At 44.7% G+C, this 27,916-nt stretch overlaps 1 protein-coding gene across 2 annotated transcripts in view; it reads right to left on the bottom strand.

Moving 5' to 3' along the window:
• LOC141809644 (protein kinase C beta type-like) overlaps positions 1–27,916 on the bottom strand; it is an 88,583-nt gene that overhangs the window by 37,412 nt on the left and 23,255 nt on the right. For both annotated transcript variants that reach the window (XM_074696762.1, XM_074696761.1), the window contains exons 3-7: positions 16,705–16,787; positions 7,449–7,560; positions 5,280–5,408; positions 460–616; positions 15–149 (exon numbers count right to left, since the gene is read on the bottom strand). In XM_074696762.1, coding sequence (XP_074552863.1) covers positions 15–149; positions 460–616; positions 5,280–5,408; positions 7,449–7,560; positions 16,705–16,787 — 616 coding nt within the window. The remainder of the gene's footprint in view (positions 1–14; positions 150–459; positions 617–5,279; positions 5,409–7,448; positions 7,561–16,704; positions 16,788–27,916) is intronic.

A 27,916-nucleotide genomic window follows, 5' to 3' on the forward strand; every position in this document is an offset into this window, starting at 1 on the left:
CTCTGTAATCTCACCATCCATCCACTCCTTGTTTCTGCAGCTCGGAAATGCCGAAGGACAGAGACCCCATGAAGTCGTTGCGGCTGGTCAGGTCCCAGTCCCAGACCTCGATGGACAGGCGGCGGTCCTTGTCGTACTCCTTCAGGTGGCTGGAGGAGAAACAGAGGCCGTTAGCGGGCGGGGCGCCGACCCCTCGCACCATATACACCTTCATCATTAATCTGATAATCTGTGATAATCCCTCAGAGGAGCTGCTTTCTGATTGGTGGACAGGTTTAAAAAGTGTCTCAATCTGAAACACACCCCGCCGTGAAAACTGAGGCGGCTTTTTAGGAACGCAGTCAGAGCTAAGAGCAGGAAACGACCCCACAGACAGATGTTTCTAACGCCAGCGGTTACACACTCAGGAAGCCAAACGCTGAAACAGAGGCATGATGGGAGAAAAAAGAGGAAACTCACAATTTAAAGGTCTCGTTCCAGGTGGGGTTCAGGCAGCACTTGATGGTCTTGGTCTTCTGTTTGCTCTCACCACGCGGGTCTGGGATCAGTTTGAGCTTCACGTAGGGGTCTGACAGACCGTTGGGGTCCATAGGAACCAGGTTTTTACCCTCTTTGACTGAAAGAGAAGGAGACAAGAGAGCAGGTGAGGAGGGAAGGAGACAAGAGAGGAGGCAAGGAGGGAAGGAAACAAGAGAGCAGGTGAGGAGAGAAGGAAACAAGAGAGCAGGTGAGGAGTGAAGGAAACAAGAGAGCAGGTGAGGAGAGAAGGAGACAAGAGAGCAGGTGAGGAGAGAAGGAGACAAGAGAGGAGGTGAGGAGGGAAGGAGACAAGAGAGGAGGTGAGGAGAGAAGGAAACAAGAGAGGAGGTGAGGAGGGAAGGAGACAAGAGAGCAGGTGAGGAAGGAAGGAGACAAGAGAGCAGGTGAGGAGAGAAGGAAACAAGAGAGGAGGTGAGGAGGGAAGGAGACAAGAGAGCAGGTGAGGAAGGAAGGAGACAAGAGAGCAGGTGAGGAGAGAAGGAGACAAGAGAGGAGGTGAGGAGAGAAGGAGATAAGAGAGGAGGCGAGGAGGGAAGGAGACAAGAGAGCAGGTGAGGAAGGAAGGAGACAAGAGAGCAGGTGAGGAGAGAAGGAGACAAGAGAGGAGGTGAGGAGAGTGTGTGTGTGTGTGAGTGTGTGTGTGTGTGTGTGTGCTGTTGTGAAGCTCTCATATTCAGACACACACAGACCGTTTCCTGAGCCCATCCACGTCTCGACCTCCCTGAGAGGTTCGGAGGTGTTTGTGACCCGAGCCTGAGACCTGGTCCAGTTCCTGGTCCTGGTGTGAAGGAGAAACCCTGATCCTGATCTCTGAGCTCTGAATGTGAGCAGCTGAAGTCGGCGCCTCTCTCCTCGGCAGCAGCTCCGGCTCGGCTGCAGAGAGCCCATTTCTTATTCATCAGCTTTTAGGAACACTAAAAATTTGATCTGACCCTGTCCACCGTACACAGATCCGTCTGGAAACCGGTCTCAGGGAGACTCCGTTTACTGGGTCAGGAAGTTAACAATGTGGTTGTACTCGTGGTTTTCGCTTAATTGAGAAAAACGGCGTAAATTCAGACTCTGGTTAGGCCGATCGGACGCCATGACGACACAGACATGGAGCAGCGTGTTCCCTGGACCCCGTCCTCTACTCTTCACTCACAGTTTCATTTCTTTTGTGTTTGTCACTGAGACAAGAATAAATCATTACATATATTCTAGGGAATGAAGTTACAAACTAAGCATTCTCTACATCTTAAAATCCCTTCAAATCTGAACAAAATAAAAAATAACGATATTTTATCAGACTGTTTCCCTCCCTCTGAGTGAGGACTACAACGTGTATAAAACCCTAAACATGTTTACAATCTAGTGAATAATTATTCAACAAAAACTTTTTTAAATCACAAAATTGTAGACGTGATGTCATGTTTAAAGTTTTAAATAAATTTGAAAAAAATAAAAAAAAATTGTAAAACTTTAATATTTTAAAATATGAAAAATTACAAATATTTAAAAATATTTAGAAATATCAAAAATTAGCAAAAATTTGTGGATTTTTTTAATATTTACAAAATTTCAAACATTTTTAAAATTAATAAAATGCAGAAATTTGAAAAAAAAAAAAAAAAAAAAGCTTGATAGATATGCAAAAATGTAAAAAATTTGAAAGACAGAATTTTTTTGTACTTTCTGTCCTTAATACCTTTTGAAGATAGTTATTGTAGCTAAAAAGTAATTTCCTCTCTGAGATCATTACAGTTTTCTGATTTCTGAAGCGTGTATATCCAGATAACGTAGTGTGAAGTTCTGAGCTTGTTGATGAGCTGAAAGGCTGATTAATTAAAAATGTTGCATGTGTTATTTTGCAAAAGAAGAGAAAAAGAAAGAGAAGATCTGCGATGATTAAACTCTGAATGTAAATATGACGTTTGCTCTTTTTGTCTCTACAGTGAGACTTTCCTTCCTGTACCTGAAAAAAAAAAAGCTTCATACTTTTTACAGTAAAAGTCAATTAACGGTGGAGCTGCAGAGCTCCCCGAGCTGCAGGGAGCACGCTGCCTCCTCTCCAACCCCGGCTGAGAGGAGAGCCTCCCAGAGAGCTCGCAGCGTGACGACACCTTTCAGGAGTCAGAGAAATGAGGTTTTCCTGCTGCCCCGTGCCGCGCCGTGCTGTGCTGTGCCGCGCCGTGCCGCGCGGCGCTCAGCTTCAGGAGGTTAACCACAGCACAGACCAGCGCTCAGCGCTCAGCTCCATAAATATTAGATGATTCCTGTTAAAGTGACCATCAAACGCTGTTACAGCCCAGCTCTAAGGAGGGAGGCACGCCAAACAGTCTCAGAGGACAGTGAACACACCACCCTGTGTGTGTGTGAGTGTGTGTGTGAGTGTGTGTGTGTGTGTGTGAGTGTGTGTGTGAGTGTGTGTGTAAATGAGAGGATTGGTCCGTCTGTGCATGACCAGGTGTGTTTTCTGCATGTGACTGTGTGCATGTGTGAGTATCTTCCTTGCATAGAGTGTGTGTGTGTGTGTGTGTGTGTGTGTGTGTGTGTGTGTGTGTGTGTGTGTGTGTGAGCAGAGAGATAACGCCTGTCTCTGAGTCTCCAGGGTGGGCGGGTGGAGATAAGAGTGCAGTAACAGCAGAATCCTGTATATGCAGAGCAGCGTGGGCGTTGGCGGAGCACTTTCCCCTCTGAAGCTTCCTCATCACGGCTTCAGGACGGCGCTCGCCTTCTGCCCAAGACGCCGCCAAATCTGATCGGGAACGCCATCGTTAGGAGCCAAAACGGTACAGATGACTGTGTGTGTAAAGATGGACGACGCGCCTCTTGTCATTGGGTAAAAGTGAAGCCAAAATATTGTGGTAGAGGGTGAGGCGTGTGGAGGGGTGATCTGCTGAACGCTGCTGCATCTGGATTCGTTAACAGAGCTGTCAATCATGATGTCACTTCCCCTTTTTTTCACAATCTGAAGTTTTTTGACCCTCAGGTTCAGATGTGTTAAAACATGCTGAGTAATCTGAGAGCTCATTCTTCTTCTGTGGTTGAGCTAAATGTGTTTCCATCAGTGAACAGGACGAAAGAGGTTTTGGCATCACTTGTGTACAGAGGAGTGGTCGTCCATGGTTACGTGCAGTCACTGGTTTCCTCAGACCATGAGCCCAGGACTTAAACCACTTTGAGGTGACCTGTCTGGTGTTTCATGGTGCAGGGTGAGACTCCCAGTGGTCCCAGTGGTCCCAGTTATCAGGATCTGAGCTGGGAGGAGAGAAGCTTCTGGATTATCTCTGAAACAGAGCGAGCAGCTTCCACCGCCCTAATCCCACATCCCTCTGCATCCCCCTGCTGGAGCGTCCTTGAGCTCGCCGCTGACTCCCCGTCTCTGTGGGCCCTCCCTCTGCCAGCGACCCTGAGCGCTGATCCCCGGCGGCGTGGGCGGGAGGTGACGAGCAGCGATCGACATGTTTCACTTTCTGGTCAAATCCACGTCTGTTTCTGGTTCTGATGATTTTTAGTGAAGCAGACGTTTGCAGCTCGTGGGTTTACAGTTCAATCTCTGTGACTGTGTTTTTTTTTCTTCTCCTCTGCAATGATCAGGAAAAGACTGATGACTCCACACTGACCCCTGTGGGTAGAAACTAAAACTGCACCCACTCCTCCTCCTGCCTGTCTGTGCACGGCTGCTGCAGGAGTCAGGAGGAATAAAACAAACTGTATTAATCCATGCTAACCTGCTGCTTTCATACATTAAAAACAAACTGACTCTAACGAACAGAAATAATCAGCTCTGAACGGCGTCCTCTCGTTCAGGAAGGTAGACGTAGATGTAGCTCCTTCCTGCTCCGTCACTGAGCCCTGGTGAAGCTGGGCCTGTGTTGCTGTCGAAGCAGTTTCTGTGATAAGTCTGCTCCCTCTCTTATCGTTTCCCAGAGTAAATCCTGACTAATTATCAGTCTGTGAGCGTGGGAACCAGGAGGAGAGACGGAGAAACGGACGGGGGGATGAAACCGCTAAAAGACCACGGAGGGAAGAGTTTTCAACCGTCTGTGAGTCGCTGGATGGATCAACTAGAATTTTATGTTTATAAAAGAGTTCCCATGTTTTTTAAAGCTACATTAAACAAGAAATTAATTAATTTACTTGAGGGACTGACATGTGTTTTTTAACACAGTGAAGTCACATTAATGTTGGATTCAAAGAAAATGAGGTTAAAGTTTTCCTCATGGTTTCATCTTAAGGAAAATCCTGTAACAAGTTTCACAGATTGGGATTTGTGAGCACGCTCAGTTGTTTCTCCATCGCCTGATGTCAGTTTAAAGCCCAAAGCAAAGCTAATGTGAGCCTCTGCTGCCACCTGCAGGCCAAACCAGACAGTACACCTCTCTCACAGTTTCCACTTCACCTGAAACTCTCTGTGGTCTCAGTGAAGTTTCCTCTCTGGGCTGATTTCAGCGCTGAGTCCTGACGTGTGGCGTGTTCATGTCACATGACACACGTCTGTAAAAACTGTTAGACTCATGTGTCGCCTGCAGCCGGCGAGTGTGTGTGTGACAGCCTGACACAGATTAAACAAACACAACGTCCTATATCATCCTGAAACTGGACATAAGCTGAACTTTTTAATCTGATCTGATTGAACACCTCCACCTCTGCAGCTCCACCACTAGAGGGCGATACATCATTAGTTTTCTGATTGTAGACTGACTGAGTGTGTGTGTGTGTGTGTGTGTGTGTGTGAGAGAGAGAAGTGAACCTACTTGTAACAGTGAGTACGTTGGTCTTGACCTCGGCGCTGATCATCAGGCGCCCTCTCCTCTCGGTGTGGTCCGTCCCACACAGGCTGGGCACGTTGGCCACGCAGCGCTTATGGATGTTCATCATACAGTCTGAAAACACACACACACACACACACACACACACACACACACACACACACACACACACACACACACACACACACACACACGTTTCAGAGTGACGGTAACACAGAGGATGTTTCTGGAATAATTTCTTCATCAGGAACACAGGTATGGAAGCAAATAAGGACAAAATTCAAATGAAAATTCAAAACAGGAAATACATTTTAATTTCAAGAATACAGGCAAAAATATCTGAGTCATAGCTAAAATTAAATTTCAAATATCCAAGTATTATTTTCATCTTCAAGACTTCACTTTATGTGACATTATCCAGATTACTTTTCAAAAAATGGTCTTGTACCTTTATTCTTGTAAATAAAAATTGCATTTTCATTCAAATTTTGTCCTAAATAGGCTTCCATACACAGAGGACGAGGTCATGGTTAATTAGTCAAGTTCTGTTTATGATTTCAGATCATGACTGACATTAATCTGTGTTAATTTGTCCATTATAACAGAATTTAGACCAAACATGAACCAGTAACTGTTTCAGATTTGATCTGCTCTCGTTTAGGACGAGAGAAAGAACATTTCTCTGCAGACCAAGGTTATAATAGTTCACTAAAACAAAACTAAAAACAAAACTAAAATTTAAACTGCATTGCAGTTAACTCAAACTGATAAAACTAGAAAAGGAAACAAAAACGATAAGTAAACTAAAACTGTATCTTGTGTTCACTAAACTAATTGAAACTAACTAAAATTAAAGAGAAAATGTCCTTAGTTTTAGTTTCTGACAACATTAACAGCCTTTAGGATTTAAATTAACCAGACTTTCCCAACCAAGTTTACCACAGTTTTCGGCAGTTGTCAGCGCCGTACGGCACCATCATAGCAACGTACTGGGACGTGCTTGTTTCCTGCACTGACTGGCTGTGCTCTGTGCTGAGACCAAACGTAGAGGAGCAACGAATCAGAGCATCTGTAACAGTTTAATTTCATGAGTCTGACTTTATTGATACAGAGTCCAAGTTTATAATTATTAAAGCTCAGATTATATTGTTTTATAGAATTAATGTTTATATTTTTTATACTAAGTTTATATTATTTCCGTGTTTAAGGCAGCAGCCAACAGTTCAGTATCAGCATTGACTGAGCAGTGAGCTCTATGTTAGACTGAAAAATAAACAGTATGACAAAATATTTACTCTGACCTTTTTAAATCCTGCACCTGGTTAATAAGGTATGAAAAAACTAAAACTAAACTAAAACTAAACTAAAACTAAAACTAAAACTAAACTAAAACTAATCTAAAACTAAAACTAAACTAAAACTAAAACTAAACTAAAACTAAACTAAAACTAATCTAAAACTAAAACTAAACTAAAACTAATCTAAAACTAAAACTAAACTAAAACTAAAACTAAACTAAAACTAAACTAAAACTAATCTAAAACTAAAACTAAACTAAAACTAAAACTAAAATTAAACTAAAACTAAAACTAAACTAAAACTAAACTAAAACTAATCTAAAACTAAAACTAAAACTAAACTAAACTGAAACTAATCTAAAACTAAAACTAAACTAAAACTAATCTAAAACTAAAACTAAACTAAAACTAAACTAAAACTAATCTAAAACTAAAACTAAACTAAAACTAATCTAAAACTAAAACTAAACTAAAACTAATCTAAAACTAAAACTAAACTAAAACTTATATAAAACTAAACTAAAACTAAACTAAAACTAAACTAAAACTAAACTAAACTAAAAATTAACTAAAACTAAACTAAACTAAAACTAAGCCTTGTTGCAAAAATCTAAACTAAATAAAAACTAGAATGCCCGCTCTTAAACTAATTAAAACTAAAAATCAATGAGAAATCCAAAACTATTATGACCTTGGTGCAGACCCTTTCTTATTTTCCTGTGTGCTGAATCATTTTAACACTTCAATCCTTGTTCAAAGTGTCATTCTGAGCTCAAACGTAGAGCTATGAGCCGTGTCCAACTATTTAAATGATTCCTGTTAACTGACGCTCTGTGAGTGACGGTGAGGTACGTACGGTCACATCTCATGCCCTGGTGCAGCAGGCCGTACAGCAGGGAGCCACAGTGGTCGCAGAAGGTGGGGCTGGAGTAGGTGTGGATCTTAAACTTGTGCTTCGCCCTCGGGTCCTAAAAGGAGAAATGCATCATGGTCATTTTCTGTCTTCAGGTATGATTCATGTCTTTTCTTGCAGAGAGCAGAAACAGTTTGACGGTCACAGAAGAAGAAACTGACGTAAACAGTTTCCATCTTCCTCCATCGTATGAACCGATCTGCGTTTAATCTGGAGTCCCTAATCTGAGTCCAGGTCATAATCTAACCATGATCCACTGAAGGCCCCACACACACACACACACACACACACACACACTCACACACACTCAGTCTGCTAAAGCCCCGCTGAATTCAGGACGGGGCAGAGGTGGAGCTGTAGGTGTTGAGGAGTTCAAATCAATCTACCACACACAAACAAACTCCCACACGCCCTCTATTTTCTGTAGCCGCGCTGACTGATCTGTGAGCTCGGGGTCAGGAGCGACGGCCTCTCTTCCTGCTGACTGTAAATATCCTCAGCCGAGCAGAAACCGCCCAGCGAGACGCAAACCACCAACAGAGCAGTTTATGTAAAGAGCTGCAGCATCTCTGTGTGTGTGTGTGTGTGTGTGTGTGTGTGTGTGTGTGTGTGTGTGTGTGTGTGTGTGTGTGTGTGTGTGAGACACCTGCAGCCACGGCTCAGCGAGCACACACACACACCTGCTCAGCGAGCTGCAGTTTCAGAGTGTGACACCAGAGACGCTCTGTGAACACGCAGGAGGCATGTCACGTTGTCCACTCGTCTCTTTGCTCTGGAGGATCCGGATCCGGGCTGAGGTGGAGGATCCGGGCTGAGGTGGAGGATCCGGGCTGAGCTGGAGGATCCGGGCTGAGCTGGAGGATCCGGGCTGAGCCGGAGTCGCTCGCTTTAACGTAGGAGTTCAACGTTTCAGCCAAAGGGATTCACTAAGTTACCAAACATGTTTCTGCAGCTTAAATCTGAGTCCATCAACAGCGCCCTCCTCGTCTCCTCGAAAATAACGTCTACTTTCAGACACAGGGCTCCACCAAACCCAGGATCCCCCAGGTGTCCTCACTGAGTGTGTGTGCACGCTTTTTGTTCCTCTGAAAACAGGAAGGAGGACGCCGAGCTGCAGATTTTTCTCTCCTGCATGAAACGAATGAACCCATCCACCTCAGAAGTTAAAGACGTGGTGAGGAGGAAGGAAAGGAGACAAACTGGAGCCTCCTCTCTGAGGAACCTTGAGGTCTCTGTGTGAAGGAGTCCAGGACCGTGAACACGTCAGAGACCGTCAGCTGATCGCTCTGAGGGCTTCACCTGCTGCAGAAAGGCTTCAGGTCCAGCTCTGACTTTCCTCCATCCATCATCCACAACCTGGTTACAGGGCGGCTTCCATCAGCTCCTCTAGGGGGCGCCTCCAGCCCAGATGAGAGACATAATCTGTCCATGGTGTCCTGGCAGGGTATCTGCTGAAATCCTGAGGTTCATTTCGACACCTTTTTTAAGACTTTTAAAAACTTTTCAAAAAGTTTGAAGACCTCATCGTGACTTTAAGCCGCCGTTAGCGATCCATCTTTAACAGCTGTGGTTTGTATTTTAACAGAAACGAGGTGAGCTGAGAATGGTGTGATTGTCTTTCTATCAGTTTCTCTGTGTCTATCAGCTCGTCACTGGGCGGCCCTGAGGTGATCTGGATGGATCCTGATCCATTATCTGAAATCCTGCATGTCCACCTCACCGAGCTCCAACAGCTGACAGCGTCATGGCCGAACGAACCAATCAGGGGACAGAGGTGAGGGGGAAAAAAAATATTCATGGATATTTATGGAGTCAAAGCTTGAAAATGAAATTTAACACCTCATAAAACCACAATTAAGACTTTTTAATACATTTTCAGACCCTGTGGACCCCCTGCCTGGGTCTCCAGGGTCTGCTCCCAGCTGAATGAGCCAGGAGATGGGGAGGGGTACCTTTCACATTTGAAACCATACAGTACTGGTACTCACAGTACCACTTTTCAGTACTTTTTTGTTTTTATGTGTTAAAAATATCATTTTGTTTCATGATAAAATATTACATTTTTTTTCAATTTAACATATATTCTGCAATATATAAACTTATAATGCTGCGTTCATGTCCAGTAGGAAAATCTCCTCCTCTCCTTCACAGTCACAATGATGCATTTAGGTACCTAAACATGGCACCTTTTGGTTTTACGTGAATCAGTACCTGGTACTTTTGACAGAATAGGTACCTATCCTTACCAGGAGCCAGCCTCACCAGAAACCAAAACCACCTCATCTGGTTCCTCTGGATGTGGAGGAGCAGCGGCTCTGAACCTGATCTCTAAGGCTGAGTCCAGACCCCCTTCAGCCTCCTGTGATCCTGATCCTGTCCTTTCAGTCCCTACCCACAGCTCCATGGTGAGGGTTTGACCAAAGATTAAACAGTAACTCAGAGCCTTTCCTTCTGGGTCAACTCCCTCTCCACCATAACGGACCTGTTTGGATCCACGTCACTGCTGACACCGCCCTGATCCACAGCCCCAGACTGAGAGGTGCTGGTCTCCATCACAGCTGCTTCACGCTCTGTGAGCTGGGGGTCGGTGTTCGATGAGGCCAGTAGAACCACATCATCTGCACAAAGCAGAGACGGGATCCTGAGACTCCTGAACCCGACCCCCTCTGTCCCTGGTGGTGCCTGGAAATCTGGTCCATAACAGCCATGAACAGAGATACAGAGACAGAAAAGCCAACTCCTCCATCTTTTTTTTAAAATTCATATTATTTTTGGAGCTTTTTGGAGATTCAGCGTCCAATCAGAGAGGACAGGACCGCGGGCGGAGCAGGAAACCCAGGCGAGTCGCGACCCTCAAACTCTCAGAGCGCGACCTGGACCAACATCCCATCAACACCACCTCATCTTTGCCTTTCCAGTTTAAAGCAGCGTGTCCTGTGTCTGTACCAGTTTCTGTGTCTGGAAACAAAGCGTATCATCAGGACTTCTGCTCCAGGTTTGGAGCCAGCTGAATTATTTATCATATTCACACGGCGTCCCCACAGAGCCGAGGTTATCCGGTGAAAAACGAAGGTAGGAACAGACCGATCAGAGACAGACGACCACAAGATGTTAGTGAGGTCGACGTGAGCGAGCTCAAAGATGTTTGGGATTTCACACTCCTGTTGGTGCGCGCCGGCCTCCTCCCTCTGCCTGCCTACATCCTTCCAACTTCTCCAACAGTCACATCCTTTTTGTTTCTCCGCGTTCTGCTCACAGACCCCACAGATCCACACAGATGGTGCCGCGTGGAGCTCCTGGACTAATGAGTGTGGTTACACGGCGTATGTTGTTTACTTGGCGTCCGCTCGTAACATCAGCACACGATGCCAGAGCTCGCTCGCCATGAGTCAGAGCGAACGCGGCGAACACGCAGCGAACGCAGCGCGAACACGAGGAGAGGAGAGGAGAGGAGAGGAGGGGGGAAGTGTTATGACGGCTTTTTGTCACCGCGCTTTCTGTTTGTCTTTTGTTTTGGTTTGAAACACTGATGTCCATTATTCCCCCTGCCAGCATCAGTCAACCCCACACACACACACACACACACACACACACACACACACACACACACACACACACACACACACACACACTCGTCCCGTCACGTCAGTCAGGATGCTGACTGACAGGGAGACAGACGAGCAGCTCGACGCAGACTCAGAGAAACGACTTTGTTTCTTTCTGAGTCGAGCAGATTTTTCTCTAAAGTCCGTTTCCTCCTGGAGTCGAGGCTCGCCATCTTTAACCACGATATGGCGAGAATCCGTCACAGAGCTGTGTCTGCGGCGTGACGTCAAACCCATCGACAACCCCATGTTTCCTGCAGAAATCAGTGAAATCATCCTCTCCATGATTTAACTGTAGTTTGGGATCTCTTTATGATGCTAGGCTAAGCTAGAGATGTGGGCATGCCATGTTTTCCCAGCATGCTTTGGTCTACAGAACGTTGGCCTGCGACAGGAAACGGATGTGGATGTTTTCTTGGGCCTCCCTCAGCTCAGGAGCCCAGTTTCTCCTCCAGGAATAGAAAGATCTGGAAACCTCCTGACTTGGCTCTCCCTCCGTCTGAGGACGATCAACCTGAAACTGTGAGCGCGGAGAAAAACAGCCTCTCAGATCTGATCTCACACACACACACACACACACACACACACACACACACACACACACACACACACACACACTCAGCTCTATACCTCTGGCGGACAGCGAGCGTGAAATGTGGGCTTCATTAGAGGATCTTTTCCCTCGACCTCTCCCACAGGGAACCCAGTCTATTAACCTAGATCTATAATAGACTTCTTCTTTTAAACATACGTGGCTGACAGAGAGGAGGAGGAGGAGGAGGAGGAGGAGGAGGAGGAGGAGGAGGAAGGAGGAGAAAGTGATGAGCTGATTTTTGCAGACTGCTCTGAGACATTTTTAATGAGTAATGTAAATGAATCTCCTTCCTGTGGTCTACACGGATCCGTCTCTGCTGATCCCACATCAGTGACTCAGAGTCCAGAGGAACCTGCAGCAGATATAAATTCACTCACTGAATAATTCATCAGCCACCGTTTACATTAGTCTGTCATTTCACCCAAAGAGGAACAGGAAATAAATGAAGACACATTCACAGAGCGTCCTGATTTCTTTTTCCACGTTTTTCATGTTTTTCACATTCAGCCTGAACTTTGGTACAGGAAGAGGAAGTCCAAACTTTTCCTCTCCTGATGGAGTTCACGTGGTCTGCACCGTTTGTCCTCTGTCATCATGAAGGAGGTGAAGCTCAGGGTTTGAACAGATTAATGCAGGATGAGTTTAAAACTACAGATAACAGATTATTCAACATTTAATCTGACAAAAACAGCTGATCAGGACTTTGTTTCCTGTTTCTGCCAAGTGTCCATGAGAATCCATACATCCACCCATCAAACCATCCATCCATCCATCATCCATCATCCATCCATCCATCCATCCATCCATCCATCCATCCATCCATCCATCCATCATCCATCCATCCATCCATCATCCATCCATCCATCATCCATCCATCCATCCATCCATCCATCCATCCATCCATCCATCCATCCATCCATCCAACAATCATCCATCCATCCATCCATCCATCCATCCATCCATCCATCATCCATCCATCCATCCATCCATCCATCCAACCATCCATCCATCCATCCAACAATCATCCATCCAGCCATCCATCCATCATCCATCCATCCATCCATCCATCCATCATCCATCCATCCATCCATCCATCATCCATCCATCCATCCAACCATCCATCCATCCATCCAACAATCATCCATCCATCCATCCATCCATCCATCCATCCATCCAACAATCATCCATCCATCCATCCATTAATTTATTCATAATTCTTAACCCTCCACCTAATCATCCATCCATCCATCCATCATCCATCCATCCATCCATCCATCCATCATCCATCCATCCATCCATCCATCCAACCATCCATCCATCCATCCAACAATCATCCATCCAGCCATCCATCCATCATCCATCCATCCATCCATCCATCCATCATCCATCCATCCATCCATCCATCATCCATCCATCCATCCAACCATCCATCCATCCATCCAACAATCATCCATCCATCCATCCATCATCCATCCATCCATCCAACCATCCATCCATCCATCCAACAATCATCCATCCATCCATCCATCCATCCATCCATCCATCCATCCAACAATCATCCATCCATCCATCCATTAATTTATTCATAATTCTTAACCCTCCACCTAATCATCCATCCATCTTTTCTCCATCCATTTCTTTACACCCACTCATCCATCCATTCACTAATCCATCCTTCCATAATTTCTACATCCATCCGCATATCATCTATCCATCTATACATCAATTTTTCCATCTCTCCATCCCTCCAACATCCATCTGGTATGATCTGGTCTTCTGTGGACCCTGGTCTCTGGTTGTCCCTCTGGTTTTTCTTTATCAGGGTCTGGTTCCCTGTTGGACCTCGTCCGTCACAGTTTTCCTAAACTTATTAAATATTTCTCTCTCTCAGCGTCTCTGCTGACGTTCTGCTCTTTGTGGAGCTTTAAATCTTTCATAAACCAAGAACCGGTCTCTGTGAAACCTGGATCCTCCTGCTCCTGGTCCCTCACATAAAAAAGGAGGATTTCCATAATCTGAGCAGAAGCAAACAACAGCAGGAGCTGAGGCAGGATCTTTCTTCCTTTGCCCACATGGCAGAGCTGAATTTTAAACAGAGTGACTCATCTGAACCGTTGGTTGTTGTAATTAACGATCTGACAGATGAAGCTGCCGAGGACACGGGGAATTCAGCTGATCGAGCTGAGGGACGGGATGGGATGGGAGGATGGAGGACGGGAGGGACGGGAGGGACAGGAGCAGAGGGGCTTCAGACGCTGAAAGTCTTCGTCCTCAGCTCAGAGAGGTGTTTCTGCAGGTGAGCGTGGGAGAAACAGCGTGTCAGATCTGACACGGCTGTTAGAGAGTCTGAACACTGCTGCTAACAGCTGCTCCTCCTCTGTGCTCTGCTCCTCCTCTGTGCTCTGCTCCTCCTCCCCCTGAGTACCCCTCTGTCTCCTCCTGTCCTCAGCATGTTGACAGCACAGATTACAGCGGCTGAGCGAATAATCTCTAATCTCAGAGCAGACTTCAGGCGTCTCTGGGTGTAAACCTGCAGGATGCTGGAGCAGAGATTCCCAGCGTTCCCACTGAGCCGGCTCAAAGGTCCAAGGAGCGTGAACTCATTAAGGAAGTAACAAGGAGGAGGCGCTGAGGCCCCGTAATTAAGAGCAGGGGCCCCCTGAGCGCCGTGGCATTTAAAGAGAGGAGGTGGATAAAGAGACAGAGGCTGACAGGAGTTCAACATCTGCCAAAGATAGACACAGAGGAGGCAGGGAGGAGGACGGAGGAGGCAGAGAGGAGGACGGAGGAGGCAGAGAGGAGGACGGAGGAGGCAGGGAGGAGGACGGAGGAGGCAGAGAGGAGGACAGAGGAGGCAGAGAGGAGGACGGAGGAGGCAGAGAGGAGGACGGAGACAGCTGATTGGGTGACCAGAGACGCTGGACACGTGCTGGTTTCAGAGGACGTCTGGGTTTCAGTTTGACCTGAGCTCAGACACAGAATCTCCATCTCTCTGTGAGGTTTAAAGGTTTTTATCAGTTTTTCTCTCTGAGGGGAAGTTTCACCCAGAGACACCGTGACCTGGTCCTGGTGAATCTGGTGGATCAGTTACTGGGGTGGGAGGAAAAAACTGGTTCACATATGTACAGAGATTATTTATTTTACATTATTAAAATCAGCATCCTTTGTTAAAAAATCAAATTTTTAAAAATTAAATTCTTCATTTCAGTCTTTGTTTATAAAGTGGATTGGACAACAGTTCCCTCTTTTCTCCAGCAGAGGGCGAAATGTTTCTCACTGACTCACGTAGAGATGGGAATCGACAAGATTTTATCAATACCGATTCTCTTATCATTTCCTGTTGTGAATTTTCTTGGTACAAAAAGTATCTTTACAGGTTTTCTGTGTCAACAACATTTAATTGAGTTTATACTGTAAGTGAATAAAATGTAATTGGTCCCTGAGTCTGGATATTTCTGGACTTAATGAAACAGAAACAGGTCAAAATTTCACACAATGTGACGTTGATGTTCTGTGTTGTAATATATTAATAATTAAAGTAGGCCATCTAGTGTCTCAAAGTGGTTATAGCAATGGTTTAAGTTGTTTGGAACCTTTCCGTAGCTTTCATTAGCCTGTTAGCTTTTAGCATGTGAAACTCTCAGTATTTTTAACAAAGAGTTGATGTGATATGTTTCTGTGATACTGAAGCTGAAGTTATACTGATGTATGCTAACTGCTAGCATATCAATGCAGTTTCCCATATACGTTAGCATCAAGCTAGCTCTATTTTGTTATTTTGGTAAATAAGGTGATTTATACCATTTCTAATGTACTGAATATGAATCTGCTGAGAGAGAGTGATGAGCCTGTTTCCTCCTCTATTTCCTCCTCTGTTTCCTCCTGTTTCCTCCTCTGTTTCCTCCGCTGTTTCCTTGTTTCCTCCTCTGTTTCCTCCTCTGTTTCCTCCTCTGTTTCCTCCTGTTTCCTCCTCTGTTTCCTCCTCTGTTTCCTCCTCTGTTTCCTCCTGTTTCCTACTCTGTTTCCTCCTCTGTTTCCTCCTCTGTTTCCTCCTCTGTTTCCTCCGCTGTTTCCTTGTTTCCTCCTCTGTTTCCTCCTCTGTTTCCTCCTGTTTCCCCCTCTGTTTCCTCCTGTTTCCTCCTGTTTCCTCCTGTTTCCTCCTCTGTTTCCTCCTCCATATTCTTCCTCTGTTTCCTCCTCTGTTTCCTCTGTTTCCTCCTCTGTTTCCTTGTTTCCTCCTCTGTTTCTTCCTGTTTCCTCCTGTTTCCTCCTGTTTCCTCCTCTGTTTCCTCCTCTGTTTCCTCCTGTGTTTCCTCCTCTGTTTCCTTGTTTCCTCCTTTGTTTCCTCCTCTGTTTCCTCCTCTTTCCTCCTCTGATCCTCTAAATAAAGTCGTCGCTGCCCATAAATAAATTCCTCGGAGCAGCAGATTTCACAGCTCTCAGCGCTGACACCTCGCAGCCCGACCAGAGACGAGTGAAAAGCAGGAGCCAAACACGGACGGCAGAGTTTCCTCTGGAGGCGACGCGCTGAGAGCACTCGTCAGACGGACAAAGTGCACTCCAGAGGGAGCCGGGGCACGGAGGAGGAACCCGGAGACCCCGGGGGCTGGTGAGAGGATGAGGTGAGCGTCCTGAGAGGCCTCTTAAGAGAGGACAGAGGCTCGAGGAGTCATCTTAATAAAAACGACTCAGATTGAGCTCCTGGATCAGTCAGGGAGAGGCTCTCCTTCTGCTCCTTAATGAAGGGGAGGAGATTACTGTGGAGGAGCTCTCAGACCGTTAGACGGAGCAGAGAGGATGAAGAGGGTCATCACCAGACGACAGCAGAGTCTGATCTGAGCCAAACTGGTCTCATTTCACCTGATTATTCCCCACAGAGCTGATCACTGCTGGCTTTAAAACCAGGAGGTGGAAACAGAAACAGAAACAGAAACAGAAACAGAAACAGAAACCGAGTGGAGACAGGATTTCTTCTTCCTCTCTACGTGTCTGTACTCACGTCTGAATCCGGTCCTTTGTCGGCGCCCGGACAGGAGAAGGTGACGAACTCATGGCAGCGTTTGTGAACCACGAAACAACAAACTGTGGAGAGAAGAGAAAGAGGAAAATCAGCCTGACAGAAAAAACAACCTCAGGTTTTCGTGGTGAGAAGATTTGTTTTGGCTTCGTGAGGTGTCAGGATTATTTGCTCCAAACACTCTCTGCGGTGTTTACATCTCAAACGATCAGCTCCACGGCTCGTTTGGGACATTTAGGCTGAGTTTGAGGCGGTTCAGCGGACGTGAGGATGAGATGACATATCAGAGTTATTTTCTGTCTGCGAGCTGTTGAAGCAGCTCTTATTTAACCTCTGAAAAGCTCCTGTGCTGGGAAACGTACAGAGAGGTGCTGCTTGTGTCTTCACACCCACTCCTCTGATTGTCTCTCCTGACTCACCGTCAGCCGCTCGGCTCAAAGCGCCTCAAAGCGGCTCCAAACGCTGCAAACGCTGCAAAGCAAGGAAACCTGACCTCATATTCACGTTAGCATCACATGGCTTCTCATCAGCACAGCGTCACGTGACCTGAAGTTTCAGTTTTTAATCAGATCTTCATACACAGAGAGCTCCAACAGGAGGAGAAAAGCTGCACGAGCAACAGGAAGGCTAAAAATACCCCACACATACAAACACGCTCCGTGCACATGATGCTGCACGCCGCGTGTTCGTCTCAGGACGCAGTGACGATGGCGGCGGCCTCGGCAGGTCACAGAGCGAGCACGTTTGAATCATCTGATTCAGCTTTGGCTCATTAATCCGCTCGCTAATGAATGAATCAATCAGATGATTGGCAGGAAATAATCACTAACTCGTTCAGTGTCTGCTTCAGGTTTCACCTTTTTAACCACCGCTCGTTTCACGGACTGCTCCTTTAGTTCAGAGTCAAAGTCAAATTATTTTCCTCTTTGTTCTGGGGAAAGATGACGTATCATCAGGAGCAAGCAGCAGGTCTGATAAGAGCAGGGCAGGGCTGCATTTCCCAAATCTGTGATGCATCATGGGAAATTTGACAGGCTGCGTCTGCAGGAGAATCTGAAACATTTCTCAACGCGTCGATATCTGAAAATCAGAGCGAAGCTGATCTACAGAGCGCAGTGTGAGAGACAGAAAGAGACGTTTCTCTCAGCGCCGCTCGCATCACAACCACATCAGATCCTCCTCTGCTCCTCCTGCTCCTCCTGCTCCTGTGTCCTCTGCTCCTCCTGCAGCCACAGGTTATCATTAACACAGAGACACATGCACACGCTAAAATCATGTGCACCTCAATGGTACTTCACTCCCACGCAATATCCTCTCTTTGGTCACACCACCCACACACTGCGATGATATCTCACACACACACACTCACACACACACACACACACACACAAACCACCCACGCATCCCAGTGATACTGCAGAGTGAACACACAGCGTGAAGGTGCAGGACGGAGGGAGAGATGGAGAACGCTGCGTGAACACACACCGCGTGAACACACACCGCGTGAACACACACCGCGTGAACACACACCGCTTCAAGGCAGCTGCTCTAATGGGGAAATGCAACTGCTTAACACACACACACACACACACACACACACACACACACACACACACACACACACACACACACACACACACACACACACACACACACACACACACACACACACACACACCTGATCAAAAACCCAGCAGGTCTTTCCGTGTGCAGTTTGCATGTTTGCCCTGTGGGAGCTGCAGCTTCCTGCACAGCCTCTAACACCTGGTCAGGTCGGGTGAAGCTGTGGTTGTAGGAGAGAGCGCCTCCTATCATTTCACAGTGAGGATCCTCACAGCGTGGTACAGTCTGAACCAGTGTTTCTGTTCAGAGACGGTTTGAGTCTTTGTTGAGTCCATCTGGATCTCAGACACTCCCTGTTCTCCTCACACGCTGTTTGTTTCAGCCTCTGTCTCTTTAAGACTCCTCTTCCCACAAACCCCCTTCCCTCTGATTGGCCGGTCTTTTGGAGGCCTGTCAGGTTGAGCCTTAGGAGGACCTCGGTGATTAAGGTCCGCCCCTTCATGCCTCAACGTGTCATGAACCAGTTAGGAGATATTTATGTGATGACATCATCATTTCAGCAGCGTTTTGATTGGTTGACAGACAGATTTAGGGATTTCTACTTTGTGTAAACAGGGAATCTGCACACGCTCAGTCTGAACATCCAGCTACATTTTTTAACTCTTAAACCCTGGCATCTTTTTGGGGCTCTGCTAGAGAAATGACAAATCGGGAAGAGTAAATCTCCACATCTTCAGCGTCTATTTGAATCATTCTGGCGTCGTGTTAAAGAAATTTTTCAAATTGTCAATTTTTTTAAACATTTTTGACCTTTTTTGAAATTTCAAAAAATTTTGACAGATATTTTTAAGATATTTTTTGTGATTTTTTAATATTTTTGAAATCACAAAAATTTGAAACATCTTGTAAAAATTCCTAAATTACAAAATTTCTTTAAATTTTTGCAAATTCTTGAAATTTCATTTCTTTTTTCAAACTTTTGCAAATTTTTTTATTATTTTTTTTAAGTGTTGCAAATTTTTTGAACTTAGTTTTTTTCATTTTTGCACATTTTTTAAAGTTTCAAAATTTCTTTTTGCATATCATCAAAAATTAGACATCACAAGAAGAATTTCATAAATTATTAAAAAAAAAAATTGTTTAGATATTTTTTCACTAGATTTCACACATGCATAGAATTGTAAGTAGATTTTGTGGCCTCTGAATGACTCTAATCCAGGTGAGCTGAGGAAAAAATGGTTCTGTTAAAGTAAAGTTTGCAGACGCCTGATTAAAACAAAGAAAGTTTGGCTGCAGAATGACTTCATGGTGTTTGTAGCTGAGTTTCTCCTGTTTAATATGATTTTTAATATAACTTTATTTCTAATAAAAGCTTTGTTTGATGCCTTTAGTTGCAGAGCAGCCTCACAGTGATATAACTGGAGGACTCCTAAAGGGTTAATCATGTTTAAACACCCCATGTTTAAATTGATCAAAGTTACAGAAACATGTTTGATCCTGTATAAACTGTGAACATACAGACATGACCAATCCTCCTGTGTGTGTGTTCTGCCTGTTAACAGTAACTCAGTCTTTGCTCATTGGTGGATAAAGTTCAGTCTCTGAATAATGAATCGTGCAGACCTGACGAGGCCTGACGCTAAGATCCAGCCCTGACTGGGTGAAGTCTCCTGGAGTTTAGACGCTGCACACGGTGTTCAGACTGAAAGCTGCTGGATGAGCTCTCAGGGCCACGATCTGCTCTCAGGCTCAGAGTTACGTCATGTTTGGACTTCAGTTTTCTGCCTGTGTCCTGCACATGCTCAGACGATCCTCTGTTAAACTGTCATTAACAGAGATGGTCAGGACGACCACGCCTCAGACACACGGCGGTGAATGCCTGCTCTTCCTGTTTCTCCCCCCCCCTCCCTATCTGTCTGTCTCTTGTCTTCATGTCGTGTTGGTGATCTCCCCTCGGGGCCCAGCGCCGTGACAGGAGCCTCCTCCCCTCTTTAACTGAGCCTCCTTCAGGGTTTGCTGTGGGAGCAGGTCGCTGTGTCTCCTTCTTCAGTTTGCATGAACCAAACAGTCCATCAGGGGGCGCTACTTTCTGTCTGAGCCTCTCTTCTTCCTCCTCTTCCTCCTCTTCCTCCTCTGCCCCTGTCGGTGCCCTCTGTGCACTCTGACTCTGAGTGTCTGGCACCCTGCCTGTGTGTCTTTATTATTCATAGTACACATTAAATATCCATGGACACACACACACACACACACACACACACACACACACACACACACACACACACACACACACACACACACACAGGCTCATTCAGAAACACACTAACACATGTATTTCCTCCTCATCCTCGTCCTTCTTTGTGTCTTTGTCTGTTTGTCTCATCAGCTCTTCAGTGTTAGCGGCTGAGGCCTGAGCTGTGAGCAGCGTGTACCTGTAGAGTCGACCTGTGGAGTCGACCTGTAGAGTCGACCTGAGGCTCTGTCAGGGTGTTAAATTTCACTACACACAGCAGTTAGCACCTCAGCCGACACACAGCTCACACACACACAGCTCACACACACAGCTCACACACACACACACACACTCAGCTGGTCTGGCTGCTGCTCAGCGTTAAACTCCAGCAGCTCCTGTTTTTCTCCTCCCTGCAGATGAAAGCCTCTAAAAGTCAAACTCTGGAGTTTGGGGACTATTATTAGAGCTCTGTGAGTGTTTGCATGTTCCTGCAGAGTCCCCAAAGCTTTGATTTTCACATTTTTCCCCTGGAAAGCAGCGTGTCCCAGCATGCACACATGTTCTCTGCATGTCAGGGCCACACGTGTTCGGTGAGAGCAGCCGGCCTCTGGGGAGGCGAAGGAGACAAACACGCTTCAGGATTTCAAGGACGGAAAATCAGATTTCAGGAGCAGGGCTGCACGGTATTATCGGCAGGTTATCGACTGATATCAGCTTAAAAATAAATATCTTTCATTTTTTGCTCTCTTATCTTTTTTTTTATTTTTGATTTATCTATTTATTTATTTAGTTTTTCTCTATCTTATTGTTCTTACCTTTTTAAATCCACCCTCCTTATTTATATGTATTTATTTATTTATTCTATTTTATTACTGTAATTATCTTATTCTAATCCTGATTTTACCAAACTTTGATTCACGCTTGTTTCACTTTTAATCTTTTCACTTATACCCTTTAGGCCTTTAATTGTTTTATCGTTTGCTCATATCTCTGCTTTATTATCATTATTCTTTCATTATTCTGTTCATATTTATTTTACAAATTTATATATTTATATTTGATGTTCTGATTTTGTCTGTAACTGTCTTTTATTGCCCTTTCCATTGCCTTTTCCTCCTTTCTCTCACATGGTCTCATTTTACGTTGTATGGTTATTGTATTGTCTGGGTCCCTGACTTTGCTTCCTGTTTGGTGTCTTTCTGCTCGAGTGCTCCTTGAACTGAGTGTTTTGTTTCTGTGATTCTGTTAAAGCACTTTGTAAACTTTTGTTTTCAAAAGGTGCTGTATAAATAAAGTTATTATTATTATGACTATTATTATTATTATTATTATTATAAAAATAAATATCTAATATCAGCCTGAACACCAAATTCTGCCAATATAATGAACTGATCAATTAGTTTTTGCACTTTCTGTGATTCTGTCTGCACAGTTCAGACTGAGTCGTCTCATATTTTGCTCCTGTTTTAGGTTAAACTTTGATTTTTAAGCAGCACTGTAACATGTATCTGGATGCTTTAGGAACATTTATTTTTAAGTAAACTGTTTTATTTAATTTGGGTTTAATCGCTGTAAAGTTGAACATCTCAGATGTTTCCTGTGAACAGAGGTTATATTTACTGACTGTTAATGATGAAATCGGACAAATTTGTCCTGGTTGTGGGTAACATTTTGATTTTCCAGGAAGAGCATCGTTCAGCTTCAGGATTTATCTTTAGGATTATTTTTGTTTGAAAGCAGTCGTCATGGGTAAAAAAATACAGTTTCAAGTTTATATTTTTCTTATTTTGCAAAACACATGTGATAAGAGTATGCTCCATAACTCACTTTGCTACTGGAGTTGATGATCTCTGCAAAAAAATCAAACACAGTGTGTGTCTGATCAGGACTAGTCCTCACACTGCTCCTGTCTACACAGCTAAAGCTAGCATTAGCATTAGCTATCTGTCTGTCTGAGCTGCACGAGATATGAGAAAGAAAAAGATGGAGCCTGTGCAGGAGTTAAAGTCTGACCTGATGTGAGAAAAATCACCTGCAGGAAATATTAAAGATCATTTTTAAGAGTTATCAGACACCAACGATTCAGACTCTTCGCTAACGTAAACGGCTCAACCATCAGCACCGAATGAGACTGTTAGAAATATGTTAAAGCTACAAAAAAAGTAAAAAAAAAACTCTGAACCACCAAAGCTACACACTGCTCTTCATCCCTCCTCCTCATCATCACACAGTTTCCCATCAGGCCGTGCTGCGCTCCTCTCTCCTCTCCTCTCTCCTCTCCTCCCTCCTCGGTTGAAGCAGATTATTCCTGTCATGAAACGTTGGCAGAACAGAAATGTTGTACATATCTGTTTCCCTCTAATGAGTCGTCAGCCTGAGTGTGTGTGTGTGTGTGTGTGTGTGTGTGTGTGTGTGTGTGTGTGTGTGTGTGTGTGTGTGTGTGTGAGAGAGAGACAGTGACACACTGTACAGTGATGTCCCAGATTTAGATCCTGTCACTTTCAGAGGCCGTCTCCAGCTCTCAGCGTGTCGTTAGTCATATTCATTAATCTATAGCTGTAGTAGATCATTCACACACACACACACACACACACACACACACACACACACACACACACCCAGTGTTCCCTGCTCCAGCCTGATAGGCTGTTTCCTGCTCACTGAGACAACACAGGACAACCTGACAGCTCAGAGCTGGAGTATCGACGGCGTTCACTGAGAAACGTCTCCATCAGATCCTCGCCCTGACCAGCGCCCGGCGCCGGAGCTGGCACGGTGTTAAAACGCAGCGGAGCCAGACTGCTGAGCTCGTCCTACGGCGGAAGAGAACAGGAAGCATCAGCCGAGCCAGCGACGACTCAAAGACGGAGCAACAGGAGAAGAAGAGCAGAGGATGAGGAGGAAAAGTACGAGGAAGAAAGTCGATACTCTGAACAAAACACGCCATTCACCCAGGGCACCTCCCCTTCTGTGTGTGTGTGTGTGTGTGTGTGTGTGTGTGAGTGTGTGTGTGTGTGTGTGTGTGTGTGTGTGTGTGTGTGTGTGTGTGTGTATAAGGGCTTATATAAGGGGGCTGAACAGCCTACGCCGGTGTATAAATACCCACGATGCTGCTGGTGAAGCAGGGAGAAGGGTCAGAGTGAGTCAGCACACCCATATCACTCCTCCTCTTTCTCTTCTCTTCCATCACTCAATCCTCTCTTTTTCTTCTTCTTCTTCTCTCTTCTCCTCCTCCAGCTCTCAGCTCTCAGTTTCATGTTGATGCAGCTCGCTGGCTTGGCAGGGAAACCGTGACCTCCGATGGTGGGACATGTAACAGGCAGCGTAAACAAAACCAAACAATCACTGACACTCAGAGCGAGCTCTGCTGAGGAGGAGCCCAAAGACGCTCAGCGTGAATTACTGTTCGCTGATTTTTATCCTCTGGGTCTGAGCAGAGTCCATCATCCTCTCCTCCACACGCTGGAGCCACGCTCTGAGGGAGTTACGCTCACGCTGACAGCACGTTCACGGCACGTTCAAGGCTGCTCGGTGACTTATCACAGCCTGGATGATGATGATGATGATGATGATGATGATGATGAGGAACTTCAGTGGGAAGAAAACTGCAGCATCACAGTCTTGACAGCCTTCATCTGCAGGGTCAGACTGTGACCCTGCTCCAAACGTGTCCGACCTCTGCATGGACCTGACATGAGGACGTACCGTCAGAGGAACCAGCGTCACATGATGCTCAGGAAGAGGAAGCAGAAAGACCAGACAACAGTCCTGGTCTGTAACGTAATGGTGGACAGCGCTCTCAGGGCTGAGCTCAGGAAACAGCTCTGGTTCTGAGCTTAGAGTTTCCAGCAGGGGTACGGTATGGTATAGTACGGTACAGTACGGTACATTATTGTACCGTACAGTACATTATGGTACGGTACAGTATGGTACAGTATGGTACATTATGGTACGGTACAGTCCAGTACGGTACATTATAGTTTATGTACAGTACGGTACATTATTGTACAGTACAGTACGGCATGTTACATTGTGGTACGGTACAGTACAGTATGGTACATTATGGTACCGTAGAGTACAGTTTGGTATGGTACAGTATGGTATGGTACTTTATGGTACAGTATGGTACAGTATGGTACATTATGGTATGTTACAGTCCAGTCCGGTACATTATAGTTAATGTACAGTACAGTACTTTATGGTACGGTACATTATGGTACGGTACATTATGGTACGGTACATTATGGTAGGGTACAGGGGCGGGCAGGGCATCTTTCTTGGAAACACATCCTCCAGTTTGGCGTCAGACGTCCTGTGGTTCTCTGAGAGGAGACTAGCTGAGTGTCAGGGCGAGCTCAGACTAACCTCAGACAGGCCTCTGAGCGGCCTCTGATCAGTCTGTGCTGACGCAGATACAGGTCTGAACTGCTGAACTCCTCAGTCTGTTTATATAAATTCATTTCCTGTGTCCTCCCTGGAGTTTTCACGCTCTCTGACTTCATTTCAGCAGCCTGCCGCCACCAACCGGCCTGACTCCAGCTTCCAGGATTTCCATGATCAGACGTTTATTATCACTGCTGTTATTAGTCCTTTTCCACCATAAAAACTGGCAGGAGTCTTTGTTATTTCTCTAATGTTACTGTCTGAACCATTTTAGAGTAAAGCCTTTTTCTACAAAGTAAATGAAAAGAGAGGAAAACTTGAGCTGAGCAACAAAAACCCTAAAATATTAAATCATTAGACTAACTGGGCTTAAAGATGAAGAAAGATCAAATTATGATACTAACAGTAAATACGATGACACAAAAAACTCAAAACAAAGAGATAAAAAGTCACATTAAAAGAATTAAAGAATGAAATATTAGATGATGATCGGATGATGTGATTTTTATCTCAACTTTTGATTTACGTATTGTGAATGTATCATCTCCTAATTTGAATGTTTAATCTTTTATTATTCCTGAACTTTTGGGATTAATCTTTACTAAAGCATAGTCCTCCTCTCTAATGACCTGACAGAAACTGGCTCCAAAAAGTTAAACAAAGTTTTTCCCAAACTCAGTGAGGATTTTACGTGATCTCTCTGTGACTTTAACAAATATTTAAGAGTTTATTTTATGTCTGCTCCTTCTCTGAATGTTCCCCCCTGTGACTGGCTTCAGGAGCTCAGGGTCCTCAGAGCTGGAGGAGCAGGAAGAGGTGGAGCTGGGCCTGAGGTGGAGCTGGGCCTGAGGTGGAGCTGGGCCTGAGGTGGAGCTGGGCCTGAGGTGGAGCTGGGCCTGAGGTGGGGCTGGGCCTGAGGTGGAGCTGGGTCTGAGGTGGAGCTGGGCCTGAGGACGTCTGTCTTGTGTGTCCCCTCTGTCCACGGTGGACCACCTTCCATCCAATTAGAGGAAGAGGATCCGGCGCCGTCTGGCTGCCTGCGCCCTGCGTTCGATCTCAGCCTCAGCTCCGTGCCAGCACTGAAGGAAATCTGGCACCAGATGATTTCACATGGTCCAGCTCCACCTCCACCCTCATCTCCTCTCCCATTCACTCCATCTCTCTCATTCACCGTCCTCCATTCATCCATCCTCTTCCTCAGATCTCCGCCTGCCTGTCTGCCTGTCTGCCTGTCTGCCTGTCTGTCTGTCTGTCTGTCTGCCTGTCTGTCCGCCTGTCTGTCTGTCTGTCTGTCTGTCCGCCTGTCTGTCTGTCTGTCTGTCCGCCTGTCTGTCCGCCTGTCTGTCTGCCTGTCTGTCTGCCTGTCTGTCTGTCTGCCTGTCTGTCCGCCTGTCTGTCTGCCTGTCTGTCTGCCTGTCTGTCTGCCTGTCTGTCCGCCTGTCTGTCCGCCTGTCTGTCTCTCAGACCGTCTCTCCGTCCCACTCTCCGTCTCCTGCATTCAGCTGTCTGTTTCCTGTCACTGTTTACTTCCTTTACCTCCTCCTTTAATCGCTCTGCGCCTCCATCCTCCTCAGATCTGTCTCACAGCAGAGCAAACACTGATCAGTTTGACTAAATATTAATTCAAGCAATGACCAATCCACCAGCAATTATTCATGTATTTAGCTAAAAATGAAAATCAGGATTTGGAATTAGCAGTTTTTAATGTCTGATTTCTCTAATGTCAAGTTTGCTCTTCATCATTAACGCTAGAAAACATTATTTTTCATTATTTACAACATTATTTGTTCAAAACAATCATTACATCCTGACTAAGCTGTTTTAAAAACTATTAAAACCATTAAAAACCCTATTAATCATCAATGGTTTGCTCCAAAGTCACATGACCCCAATCAGCTGAGGTCCCATCCTTTTTGGTGTGAACCTTGAAGAAAATGTGTCATGTTTCAGCTCCTCCTCATCAATATTTCATCAGAATGATTGTCTGTACATGGGGCGCATTAACTGTTCATCAACTGTGTTACCAACATTTTCTGCTCTTCTTACTATAGATGTTATAAAGAGCAAACTGTGAAGAAAAGGAGCAGAAATATGAGCTGATGGAGGTCAGGTGGTGCCATGTTCAGGGTCTGGAGGAGTGGTCTGACACCTTTACTTTCATAGGACACATTTTTCTAAGTCACTCAGGAGCCATAAAATCTATTTTATCTTCACAATAAAAACTTTAAAGTGGATAAAATTCTTTGCAAAGTTAAAATCTAGTGAATAATTATAAAAACAAAATGTTTCTTTTAATTTACAAAAGTACAAATGTAATGTTTTTTTTCAAAAAATTTGCAAAAAAAAACACTGAAAAAAAAATAAAAAAATAAAAAATCCAATATACAAAACTGTGCAAAAACAGAATAAAAAATATTTGAAACAAAAAACTATTCAAAAATTAGAAAAATTATACATATATATAATGTCTTTTTTATTTTTCAGGAATTTGCAAAAATCTCATTAAAAAAAATCCCAAATTAAAAAAATTACATTTAAAAAAGAAAATCCCAAAATGTGCAAAAAACTGGATGAAAAATATTTGCAAAAATTTTAAAAAAAATAATAATAAATGCAAAATTATACTAGAAAAAATTTTCAAGAATTTACAAAAAAAGTTTAGAAATTTTATAATTTAGAAAATTTGATATTTGTGGTCTTAAAAATTTTAACTGAAAATTTTAACTGAAATTTAAAAATAAAAAAGTCTGCAGTTAGCACAAGGGACAAAAAATGGAGGAAATGTTGACTGTGTTAGTGTCTCTTAATGTAGGTGTTACTGGGATTTTTGAGCCATAATTCTTCAAATTTTGTCTGAACTGTGAAATAAATGATGAGGGACATTTCTAGGGAGTGTAGTCTGACAGAGAAATGTTCAATAACTTTAAATTCAGTAAAATATGGATTTATGATGAAAAATAGTCACAACTTTTGACAAATTAATGCACCAATTTTTTTTATCCCTTAAATATTTAAGAA

Source organism: Halichoeres trimaculatus, unplaced genomic scaffold (assembly GCF_033239565.1).
Source record: "Halichoeres trimaculatus isolate MK-OKI-2021-1 unplaced genomic scaffold, fHalTri1.1 fHalTri1_scaffold_20, whole genome shotgun sequence".
NCBI classification, from domain to species: domain Eukaryota; kingdom Metazoa; phylum Chordata; class Actinopteri; order Labriformes; family Labridae; genus Halichoeres; species Halichoeres trimaculatus.